Source organism: Xenopus laevis, chromosome 6S (assembly GCF_017654675.1).
Source record: "Xenopus laevis strain J_2021 chromosome 6S, Xenopus_laevis_v10.1, whole genome shotgun sequence".
Taxonomy (NCBI): Eukaryota; Metazoa; Chordata; class Amphibia; order Anura; family Pipidae; genus Xenopus; species Xenopus laevis.
The window spans coordinates 18487126-18500221 of record NC_054382.1 but is presented as its reverse complement, the minus strand read 5'-3'; the positions used below and the strand labels follow the sequence as shown (position 1 = coordinate 18500221).

The 13096-nt window shown below is 41.0% G+C and overlaps 1 protein-coding gene across 9 annotated transcripts in view; it reads right to left on the bottom strand.

The window, feature by feature from the left end:
• abi1.S (abl interactor 1 S homeolog) overlaps positions 1–12663 on the bottom strand; it is a 67686-nt gene extending 55023 nt beyond the window's left edge. For 2 of the 9 annotated variants that reach the window (XM_018268738.2, XM_041567203.1), the window contains exon 1: positions 12346–12651. In XM_018268738.2, the coding sequence (XP_018124227.1) occupies positions 12346–12462 (117 nt within the window). In that variant the 5' untranslated portion in view covers positions 12463–12651. 9 annotated transcript variants of the gene reach the window in all.
• Positions 12664–13096: the final 433 nt, after the last annotated feature.

Here is a 13096-nt window from a genome sequence, read left to right as displayed (position 1 = left end):
CAGTATCCCTTTAAGGGGCACCTTAATGGCTTGCCTGCCCAAGACACAGAAATAGTGTATTAAGCATTTCTCTGCGCACAGAAATATCTCTTATGACTCTACGCGCTCAGTCTCTACGCGCTCAGTCTCTACGCGCTCAGACGCAGGGGAGCACAGGAAGAAATGCAGCTGACTCTTCCTTATTGGCCTGTACTCACACAGGAGCATGCAAGCACAACATGCTGCAGTCCACCTGCATTAGGCACTTATATGCGCCCTTTAAGGGTAGAACTACACGATCGCTATTGTAGGATGGTCTTACAAGTCTGATGTTGTCGTGTGGGTTAAAATACAATAGGACTGATACAAAAATCGGATGCTTAAACTACATGCAAAATTTTCCATCCGACACGACTGTCGTGTGTGACCGCTGCGTCTTCATCCGACAAGATAAAAACGGATGGTGTCTGAAAGACTTTTTTTCCCTCATTGAAATATATTGACTATAGGGTGTAAACGCATGAACTAAAGACTCCATCCGACTTATCTGATCCGACTTTACATTCTAGGGGCATCAGATTTTGTAGCATCCTACAAAAGCTTGTGGTGTCTCATGGCGTTGCATGGCGGAACAGATAAAATTTGACCCACAAAATCTGATGAAAAAATGCTTGTGTAGTTCTACCCTAAATGAAGAGAATATATTTCTTCCTGCACTCCCCTGCGGAACACATTTAAACAGAACACGGGAGCACAGGGAAAACCGCTGGTGTGGAAGAGCCCCAACTATGCTGTCAGTGTGCTTCTAATGTATTTAAGCCTAATTGCACACAAAGCATCCAACTGAAAACACTTACACACCTCAGAAGCACACAAGTGCCTCACTGTAGAATGCATTAAAAAAAAAAAAAAAAAGGAAAGCAACACTGCCTTAAGAAACCCAAAATGCAGCTATTTCTATAAAAGCCATCATAAGCACACGTATGGAAACTGCCAACATACTTAGATGTCACATAGGATTACGGTGGCATATCATATGGGTGAATGCTATTCTGTACAGCTGGCTTATTATTTCCATCTCCGCATTAATTCAAGTTGGAGCAGTCATGTTTGGTCTAACCTCTATCTGCAACACTGTTCTCCCCTGGGTCATCTTTTAGCATGTCAGTCTTTACCATGTATGTGTAATTTTTCATTGCCCAATTGTTTGCAGCGCTATGCAGGCGGCTGCCCACAGTTTTCCTGGCTTCAATTAGACAATATCACTTGAGATGGTCTTTTTAGTCGATGGACAAATCGTACATTTAAGGGCAGATTTATCAATGGTCGAGGTGAATTTTCGAGTTATTTTTTGTGTATTCGACTATGGAATTCTATTAGAAAAAAATTGAAATATCGAAACTTATCATGTATGGTCTCCGTCCATTCACCGTCTAAAACAGGGTTCTCCAACCTTTTTTACCCATGAGCCACATTCAAATGTAAAAAGATTGGGGGAGCAACACAAGCATGAAAAAGTCCCTTAGGATAACAAATAAGGGCTGTGATTTGCTATTTGGTAGCCCTTATGTGGGCTGGCAGCCTACAGGAGGCTCTTCTTGGCAATATACTTAGGTTTTATGCAATTAAAACTTGTTTCCAAGACTGGAATTCAAAAATAAGCACCTGCTTTGGGGATACAGGGAGCAACATCCAAGGGGTTGGAGAGCAACATGTTGCTCACGAGCTACTGGTTGGGGGATCACTGGTCTAAAACTTGCCGAATTGCTGTTTTAGCCTATGGGGGACCTCCTAGAACCTATTTGGAGTCCTTCGATTCAAATTCAGCCATCCAAAAAAAAAAAAAAAAAAACCTTAAACTTAATTTCAGTTGGTCTTTTTGAATTTCGAAGTTTTTTCAATTCGAAATTCGACCCTTGATAAATATACCCCTTAAAACAATCGTTTCAAGATAAGCTTGATTCTACGATAAACTGAAGTCAAACTGGACTCTAAAAAAATTATTTGCTATGTAAACCATAGGAGAAAGGTATGTGATTATGCTTTCACCAAATGAAAGGCAAGCACTCTTTTTCTGATCCAATTGTAATCTTTACAGAGTGCTGTTCTTTTCTTTAGCCATTCAAAATTTCGTTTGTGAGAAATGTCCCAGAACGGTTGTTGTGTTTTTCCATGCCTGGGTAAGTCATCCAAATTGAGACACGAGGAAAAAAAAAATCTTGCTCTGCGGGAGAAACCAGTTCTTCTGTGAGCTCTAACTACATTTTTTGGCCACTTTTTTATAGGTTTTAATTATAGGCCCCACCCTGTGATATTTGAACTGTGAACGGCATTCACGGACACTGCCCAAAAACATGCAACTGTATTTGTGTGCAGATGAGAGGGCATGTGTGTTATAAAGGGGTTGTTCAGCTTTAAATTATCTTTTAGGGGCATATTTATCAAGGGTCGAATTTCGAATTGAAAAAAATGCAAAATTCGAATTCAAAAAGACCAACCGAAATTAAGTCGAAGTTTTTTTTTGGTCAAATTTTTCGATCAAATAGGTCCATACTCGGCCGAATTTGATTGAATTCGATTTAAAATTTTTCCCCAAAAAAAACTTTGGATTTTTCAAAGTCCACCAATTGACTCCAAATAGGTTGTAGGAGGTCCCCCATAGGCTAAAACGGCAATTCTGCAGGTTTTAGATGGTTGAAGTCGAAATTTTTAAAGAGACAGTAAATGATAAATATTCGATAATCTAATTTTTTAATTTTTTTCAAATTCTAATCGAATTTGGACTATTCATAGTCGAAGTACACAAAAAATAGCTCGAAATTCAGATTTTTTTTTTCATTCGAAAATTCACCTCGACCTTTGATAATCCTGCCCCTTAGTATGATGTAGAGAGTGATATTCTGAGACAATTTGCAACTGGTTTTCATTTCTTATTATTTGTGGTTTTTGAGATATTTAGCTGTTTAATCAACAACTCTCCAGACAATTAAACAATCTGGTTGCTAGGGTCCAAATTACCCTAGCAACCATGCACTGATTTGAATAAGAGACTAGAATATGAATAGGAGAGGCCTGAATAGAAAGAGGAGTAATAAAAAGTAGCGATAACAATAAATGTGTAGCCTTACAAAGCATTTATTTTAAGACGGCGGTCAGTGACCCCCATTTGAAAGTTGAAAAGAGTCAGAAGAAAACTACAAATAATTAAAAAAAAATACACAATCAAGACCCATTGAAAAATTGCTTAGAAGTAGCCATTCTATAAAGTACTAAAAGTTAACGGAAAAGTTGATGCTTCATGTTAACGAAAGATCCCTTATTTGGAAAACCCCTTGACAAACATTAAGCAATAATGAACAGCATAAAAATGTATCCCTGAGCCAAAAATAACTTTTTACAAGAAAGATGCGAAGGATTTCACAACAAGAAATGATCTGCTACAGCTGTCACTTCCATAATGTGGTCACTCGCAAAGCTTCACATTCAGTTCTACTGCACAGCTGCCCAACTAAAAGCCCGTCGACTTAAAGGGTTGTTCACCTTTGAGTTAACTGTTAGGGGCCCATTTACTTAGCTCGAGTGAAGGAATAGAGGAAAAAAAAGTTAGAATTTCGAATGGTCGAATATGGCTACTTCGACCATCGAATGGGCTACTTCGACCTTCGACTACGATCTTCGAATCGAACGATTCAAACTAAAAATCGTTAGACTATTCTACCATTCGATAGTCGACGTACTGTCTCTTTAAAAAAATTCTTCGACCCCCTAGTTCGCCACCTAAAACCTACTGAGGCCAATGTTAGCCTATGGGGAAGGTCCATAGGCTTCCTAACAATTTCCTGATCGAAGGAATATCCTTCGATCGATGGATTAAAATCCTTCGATTCAATGGATTTAATTGTTTGATCAAACGATTATTCCTTCGATCGTTCGTAGGAATAGCGCAAAATCCTTTGACTTCAATATTCGAAGTCGAAGGATTTTACTTTGACGGTTGAATATCGAGGGTTAATTAACCCTCGATATTCGACCCTAGGTAAATGTGCCCCTACGTATGATGTAGAGAGTGATATTCTGAGACCATTTGCAATTGGTTTTCATTTTTTATTACTTGTGGTTTTTTTAGTTATTTGGTTTTTTAATTGTGGAGCTCTGCAGTTTGCAGTTTCAACAAACTGGTTGCTGGGGTCCAACTTACCCTAGCAACCATGCATTGATTTGAATAAGAGACGAATATAAATAGAAGAGGCTGGAATAGAAAGATGAACAACAAAAGTAGCAATAACAATACAGTGGTGTGAAAAACTATTTGCCCCCTTCCTGATTTCTTATTCTTTTGCATGTTTGTCACACTTAAATGTTTCTGCTCATCAAAAACCGTTAACTATTAGTCAAAGATAACATAATTGAACACAAAATGCAGTTTTTAAATGAAGGTTTACGTTATTAAGGGAGAAAAAAAACTCCAAATCTACATGGGCCTGTGTGAAAAAGTGATTGCCCCCCTTGTTAAAAAATAACTTAACTGTGGTTTATCACACCTGAGTTGAATTTCAAAGGTTATAAAGCCATTTCTAAAGCTTTGGGACTCCAGCGAACCACAGTGAGAGCCATTATCCACAAATGGCAAAAACATGGAACAGTGGTGAACCTTCCCAGGAGTGGCCGGCAGACCAAAATTACCCCAAGAGCGCAGAGACAACTCATCCGAGAGGCCACAAAAGACCCCAGGACAACATCTAAAGAACTGCAGGCCTCACTTGCCTCAATTAAGGTCAGTGCTAACGACTCCACCATAAGAAAGAGACTGGGCAAAAACGGCCTGCATGGCAGATTTTCAAGGCGCAAACCACTTTTAAGCAAAAAGAACATTAAGGCTCGTCTCAATTTTGCTAAAAAACATCTCAATGATTGCCAAGACTTTTGGGAAAATACCTTGTGGACCGACGAGACAAAAGTTGAACTTTTTGGAAGGTGCGCGTCCCGTTACATCTGGCGTAAAAGTAACACAGCATTTCAGAAAAAGAACATCATACCAACAGTAAAATATGGTGGTGGTAGTGTGATGGTCTGGGGTTGTTTTGCTGCTTCAGGACCTGGAAGACTTGCTGTGATAGATGGAACCATGAATTCTACTGTCTACCAAAAAATCCTGAAGGAGAATGTCCAGCCATCTGTTCGTCAACTCAAGCTGAAGCGATCTTGGGTGCTGCAGCAGGACAATGACCCAAAACACACCAGCAAATCCACCTCTGAATGGCTGAAGAAAAACAAAATGAAGACTTTGGAGTGGCCTAGTCAAAGTCCTGACCTGAATCCTATTGAGATGTTGTGGCATGACCTTAAAAAGGCGGTTCATGCTAGAAAACCCTCAAATAAAGCTGAATTACAACAATTCTGCAAAGATGAGTGGGCCAAAATTCCTCCAGAGCGCTGTAAAAGACTCGTTGCAAGTTATCACAAACGCTTGATTGCAGTTATTGCTGCTAAGGGTGGCCCAACCAGTTATTAGGTTCAGGGGGCAATTACTTTTTCACACAGGTTTGGATTTCTTTTCTCCCTAAATAATAAAAACCCTCACTTAAAAACTGCATTTTGTGTTTACTTGTGTTATCTTTGACTAATAGTTAAATGTGTTTGATGATCAGAAACATTTTGTGTGACAAACATGCAAAAGAATAAGAAATCAGGAAGGGGGCAAATAGTTTTTCACACCACTGTACATTTGTAGCCTTACAGAACATTTGTTTTTTAGATGGGGTCAGTGACCCCCTTTTGAAAGCTTGAAAGAGTCAGAAGAAAAGGGCAAATCATTCAAATACTATAAAAAAAAATAAACAATGAAGACCAATTAAAAAATTGCTTAGAATTGTCCACTAAAAGTTAACTTAAGGGCAGAGACACGTGGAGATTCGGGGAGATTAGTCGCTAAGAGTGCCATCCCACCGCCGATTTAGATTCTAGCCGGTCGGAAAGGCAGTTTGGGGAGATTAGTCGCCCGAAGAGGCGATTTGTCACCGGGCGACTAAATCTCCTAGAATCTCTACGTTTGTCTCTGCCCTTAAAGGGGAAGGAAACCTAGTCGGCACAAACCCCCCACCCCCCCTCCCGTTTGTTGCCCACCCTCCCTCCTGCCCCCTGGCCTACCCATCCCGCTGGGCAAATGCCCCTAACTTGTTACTTACCCTTCTGCGCAGGTCCAGTCCAGGGAGTTCACAGACGACATCTTCTTCCACGCGATCTTCTTCCTGCTTTGAACGGCGCATGCGCAGTAGGATCATTTCACCGGTACGATCTACTGCGCGTGACTTTTGGCGCATGCGCAGTAGATCCGTACCGGCGAAATGATCCTACTGCGCATGCGCCAAAACGCCGTTCACAGCAGGAAGAAGATCGCGTGGAAGAAGATGTCGTCTGTGAACTCCCTGGACTGGACCTGCGCAGAAGGGTAAGTAACAGTTAGGGGCATTTGCCCAGCGGGACGGGTAGGCCAGGGGGGAGGAGGGAGGGGGTTTTGCGCCGACTAGGTTTCCTTCCCCTTTAAGTAGTGATGGGTGATTAAATTCGCCTGGCATGAATTTGCGGCGAATTCCTGCGTCAATTTCCGATTTCGCAAATCGCTACCCTTAAGGTGAAACACCCCGTTAACACAGTGATTTGATGACCCCCAGCCTGCCCAGGGGTTTCTGAGATTTCTTTGAAGAACATAATTAGTTTAAGATCATCCAGCCCACAAACAAGTGACAGCACAGTAGCGCTGTACAAAGTTATACATACACAAGAAGCGCCATGATAGATTCCAGTTATGAGGGTGATTTAGCCTTGAACAGTGTGCCACTTACATTGCTGCAGGTATGGGACCGGTTATCAAGAATGCTCGGGACTTGGGGTTTTCTGGATAACAGATCTTTCTGTGATTTGGCTCTTTGTAGAAACTCTTACTAGAAACTCACTTAAAGGGATGGTTCACCTTCAAATTAACTTTTAGTATGTAGCAGCTTTTCAAATGGTCTTCATTATTTATCGTTATTGCATGACTTGCCTTCTTCTTCTGACTCTATACGGCTTTCAAATGGGGGTCACTGACCCCATCGAAAAACAAATGCTCTGTAAGGTTACAAATGCATTGCTACTTTTTAGTACTCATCTTACTCAGGCCTCTCCTATTCATATTCCAGTCTCCTATTCAAATCAATGCATGGTTGCTTGGGTAATTTGGTCCCTAGCAACCAGGTTGCTGAAATTGCAAACTGGAGAGCTGCTGAATAAAAAGCTAAATAACTCAAAAAATACAAACAATAAAAAATGAAAACCAATTGCAAATTGTCTTGGAATATTACTCTCATACATCAGTACATCATACATCATACTAAAATATCATTTAAAAGGGAACATCCCCTTTAAACATTAAATAAAGCCAATAGGCTGGTTTTGCTTCCAATATGGATTAATTATATCTTAGTTTGGATCAAGTACAAGCTACTGTTTTATTATTACAGAGAAAAAGGAAATCATTTTTAAAAATGTGGATTATTTGGATAAAATGGGAGACAAACTTCCCATAATTTGGAGCTATCCATAAAATGAATCGCATATCTGTATTATTATTACTGAAGTAACAGGTTTATAAAGAGCTAACATTTTAGACTGCTGCCATATTACAAACTGCACGGAACTGTTCAGAAGCAATATAGCCGTGATTAAAATAAAAGATGCGTTTCATTAAACTTACCCTTTAAATGAACTTTTAGTATGGTTGGAATTTAAGCAACTTGATCATAATTTCACATTGGTTTGATTTATTAGCATTTTCAGCAGCAGGCTGGAAAGACGCAGAATAGGCTTGTCTGTGTGTCTGTGATCCCAAAACCCAATAAGAGGTGGATTAAGAAACAAATCTATTGCTATTCATTTTTTTAATTGCTTATCTGTCTGCCGATACCCTACGATAGTCACCTTCCATTCGGAATTCTAAGCGGTGGCCTGGTTGTCATGGTAATTCAGCCCAAGCATCTAGAGAGCAGTGTAAATTACAAGCCCGAGAACTTAAATGAACTCAAAAAAATGAAGACCAACTGCAAATTTCAGCATGTAACTAACTGCCTGATACGAACATTTTTTATTTCAAACCGACAGATAAACACCTGGAATGCAGGGTATTAGAGGGCATTAGAGAGAGATGGCTGGGAATCTTCTATCGAATAAAAAAGGACCAACACACCAGAGGCCACCCCTTTAGACTAGAGGAAAAGAATTTTCATTTGCAGCAACATAGGTTGTCCTTTACAGTGAGGTTGTGTATATTGTGGTGATCGCTGATTAAAGGGGTGGTTCATCTTTAAGTTAACTTTTAGTATGTTACAGAGTGACTAATTCTAAGCAACTTTTCAATTGGTTTTCATTATTTATTTTTTATGGTTTATAATTATTTGCCTTTTTCCTTCTGACTCTTTGCAGCTTTCAAATGGGCGTCGCTGACCCCATCTTAAAAGCAAATGCTCAGTAAGGCTATAAGGCTATATTGTTATTGCTGCTTTTTATTACTCATCTTTCAAATCAGGCCTTTCCTATTCCAGTCTCTTGTTCAATTCAATGCATGGTTGCCAAGGTAATTTGTACCCTAGCTACCATATTGCTTAAAGGAAGAGTAACACCAAAAATTGCAAGTTTTTTTAAAGTAATGAAAATATAATTTACTTTTGCCCCTGCACTGGTACAACTGGTGTGTTTGCTTCAGAAAGACTACAATAGTTTATTTAAAGAAGCTGCTGTGCTGCCATGTAGTAATAATCTGTATTAATTAATAATCAGCCTTATATTGTGACATTTCTATTCTATGTGTACTGTATATTGTGAGTGGGTCCCTAAGCACAGCAAGTGACAGCAGCACAGACCATGTGCAGTGAATCAGCAGAAAAGAAGATGGGGAGCTACTGGGGCATCTTTGGAGACACAGTGGTTGCCTTGGGTTGGTACAGAAGCACAAAACATAATGTACAACATTTCTAGCAACTGCTTTAGTTAAAAGAAAAAAACATTTATTTCAAAATGAATCAGTTAATAGTGCTACTCCAGCAGAATTCTGCACTGAAATCCATTTCTCAAAAGAGCAAAGAGATTTTTTTATATTCAATTTAGAAATCTGACATGGGACTAAACATATTGTCAATTTCCCAGTTGCCCCATGTCATGTGACTTGTGCTCTGATAAACTTCAATCACTCTTTACTGCTGTACTGCAAGTTGGAGTGATATCACCCCTCCCTTTTCCCCCCCAGCAGCCAAACAAAAGAACAATGGGAATGTAACCAGATAGCAGCTCCCTAACACAAGACAACAGCTGCCTGGTAGATATAAGAACAACACTCAATAGTAAAAAGCCATGTCTCACATTCAGTTACATTGAGAAGGAAAAACAGCAGCCTGCCAGAAAGCATTTCTCTCCTAAAGTGCAGGCACAAGTCAAAAACTGGGGCAGCTGGAAAATTGACAAAATGTCTAGCTCATGTCCGATTTCAAAATTGAATATAAAAAAAGTCTGTTTGCTATTTTGAGAAATGGATTTCAGTGCAGAATTCTGCTGGAGTAGCACTATTAACTGATGCGTTCTGAAAAAAACATGTTTTCCGATGACAGGATCCCTTTAAGCTTTAGTTCTCCTTTAAGACAAAATCTGTCACTTGAGGGAAATGTCTCCTTAGCAGAAAACATATATTAATGGAAGACTGGATGAGGGCTGGTTCAGTCCCTTACATTCGCATTTGAACGTATAAAAGTACAATTGTACGGTTCAAATAAGAGTTAAACATATTGTACAGCTAATACTTTTCATTATACTCTATTCATTTTAGGCACTAGGGTTTTGAAGTCTTTATTGAATTGTGATGTGATAATTTGACACAGTAAAGCCCGTTTTCTTACCTACGTGCCTGCATTAACATGTGTTTAGAAAGCGACAACATATACAGTAGCGCTGTATTACACAATGGAATACACGGCAATCACACAAAGGGCTACTACCGGCAGCATCACATATAAGAATAATCATCATCATAATAAATGGAGGCTACACATAGAAAAGCATTGCTACAATGACAGTCCCCCCTGGGTGCAGGAACCCTAGTGTTAAGCGGTTAAACAAAGGCTCCCTGAAGTCTTTCCCAAGGAGAGGCAATGCTTCCCGGCTCTGTCTAGACGAGGAGACACAAAGGGCCATATTAATGACAGCGGCAGGGCCCTGGATTCACGCTAGCCCCGTGGCAACACACACTCATGTGCCTAGTGCTTCTCTTAAAGAGATACCGACACCAGAAATTAAACCTTTTTATTTTTTACACATATAAGATTGTCTTTGCATGATATTTATAATTTTGCCATAACAGTATCTTCATCATGCTTTTACATTACGTATCTTACCCCCTTATTTATTTTTTTAACTATGAGGGGGCTGCCATATCTGTGCAGCAGAAGTCTGTTAGCATTAGAGACTCTGACAATTTAAGAAGGGACAGGCAGGATGACAAAACAGTCAGGTTTAGGACCATCAAGTGACAATTACTTACAAAAGCAAAACTATCAGTGAAAAACTATCAACATGCCCTATAGGTAACTTTTGATGTACATTAAAATTTCGATTAATAATTTTTTAGTATCACTTTAAAGGGATACTGACATGGGAAAACCTGTTTTTTTTCCAAAAGGCATCAGTTAATAGTGCTGCTCCAGCAGAATTCTGCACTCAAATCAGCAAACAGATTTGTTTATATTTAATTTTGAAATATGATATGGGGCTTGACATATTGTCAATTTCCCAGATGCCTCCAGTCACGTGACTTGTTCCCTGACAAACTTCAGTCACTCTTTACTGCAAGTTGGAGTGATCTCACCCCATCCCTCAGGGTCGGACTGGGGGGCCCCCCCGAGGCCTACCAGGGTTGCTGTCTATGGGCCCCCCTCCAGCTTGCCCTGGAGGGGGGATTGTGATTGCATATGTGCGATTGCGCATGTGCACAGGGTTTTTTTTCGCAATTGCGTATGCGCACTGGTTGGTTTTTTCTTTTGATGCAATTGTGCATGTGTGCATGTACAGGTTTTTTTGCCGCAACACAAAGATCGATTTTTGTAGGAAGCGGGTCTGGGTCGGCTGGCCCAGAAGAGCTGGGGCCCACTGGGTTTTTTCCCGGTGTCCCGCCGGCTCATTCCGACCCTGCCCCCCCTTCCCCCCAGCAGCCTAACAACAGAACAATGGGAATGTAACCAGATAGCAGCTCCCTAACACAAGATAACAGCTGCCTGGCAGATCTAAGAACAACACTCAATAGTAAAATCCAGGTCCCACTTAGACACATTTAGTTACATTGAGTAGGAGAAACAACAGCCTGCCAGAAAGCAGTTCCATCCTAAAGTGCTGTCTCTTTCTGAAAGCACATGACCAGGCAAAATGACCTGAGATGCCCCTACACACCAATATTACAACTAAATAAAATACACTTGCTGGTTCAGGAATGACATTTTATATTGTAGAGTGAATTATTTGTAGTGTAAACAGTGTAATTTAGTAATAAAAACGACATCATAAAAATCATGACAGAATTCCTTTAACGTTAACTTTTAGCATGTGATAGAATGATGAATTTGAAGCAACTTTTCAATTGGTTGCCTTTATTTTTTAATACTTTTTTTCAATTATTTGCATTCTTCTTCTGACTCCATCCAGCTTTCCAACAGGGGTCACTGACCCCATCTAAAAACAAATGCCATGTACGGCTACAAATGTTGCTGCTACTTTTTAACTACTTTCCGCTTCCTATTCCAGTCTCTGTCATTCAAATCAATGCACGGTTGCAAGGGAAATGTAGACCCTAGCAACTGGTTAGCAGAAAGTGGAGAGCTGCTGAACAAAAAGCCAAATAACTCACAAAAACACAAATAGTAAAAAATGAAAAGCAATTGCAAATGGTCTCAGAATATCAGTCTGTACTAACAGTTAACTGAGAGGAGAAGAACCCCTTTAATAACACTGTGCTTCCTCACTGCACCCAAGGGACATCTCTGGGAGGTGACTCATAATTAAACAAAAAAAAAGGCAACACCCTATGGGCTGCTCCGGGATACACCCACAGCCCCCGGCACTGACATGGGCTCTCCCCCCTCTGATCTGTACCACTGCTAATGTAAATGTTAACTACAACTCCCATGAGCCCCCGAGACCCGCCTGCTTGCCAATAGGGAGCGAGAAGCAGTTCAAGGCCGCGAGTTGGACACTGTGGAGTTTCAGGATTCTGCCCCACTTCCTGCCGCCGCTTCCCCTTCCACTGACATCAAACACGCCCGAATTCGAGATGCAAGTGGCCGGAGCGCAGCTCACCTGGATATAGTTGGACTCGCAGTAGTCGGCTACCCGGGTCAGGTTGTGGTAACTCTCGATCAGAGCTTTCTTCCCGGCGGGGATCTCCTCCTCTAGTAACATCTGTAGCTCAGCCATCTTCCAGCCCTGCGCATCGCTTCCTCCTTGTACACTGAGGGAAGAACAGCTGAGCCCACACCCGCCAGCCTGCTTGCCTGCTCAAGCCTGGTATTCTGGGATTCCCAGCCTCGCTCTCAACCGGGCTCCGCCCCTCAAAGGCGCTTCGCCCCTTCAACTCGCCGCTGTCACCAGGAAACCTGCGCAAAGCACTCTGGGAGCGCTGCCATGTCCAGGAAACCCGCCCAAAGCACTCTGGGACATGTAGTGAACTGCTGCTGCCCCAGCCCCACAGTGGAGCTGCTGTGTAGCTGAAATAGAGTGTTTAATATTTATACTGAGTCTGCTTGTGCGTATGAGGTGCTTAAAGGTTTATAAAGAGCACTGTGCTGCACTGACACGCCCAGACTGGATATGTTGCTCCAGAGGTGTCTTCTAACTCCATCTTATAAGTAGGACAATGAGCCAATCCTGTTTTTTATCAGATTTAGGATTTTTCTTCCCTGTTGATAACAGTGGCATCAAGCGTCATTCATTTGTAGGGGCAGATTTATCAAGGGTCGAAGTGAATTCGAGGGAATTTTCGAAGTAAAAAAAGTCATTTTTTGGATACTTCGACCATCGAATAGGCTACTACGACTTTGAATTCGATTCG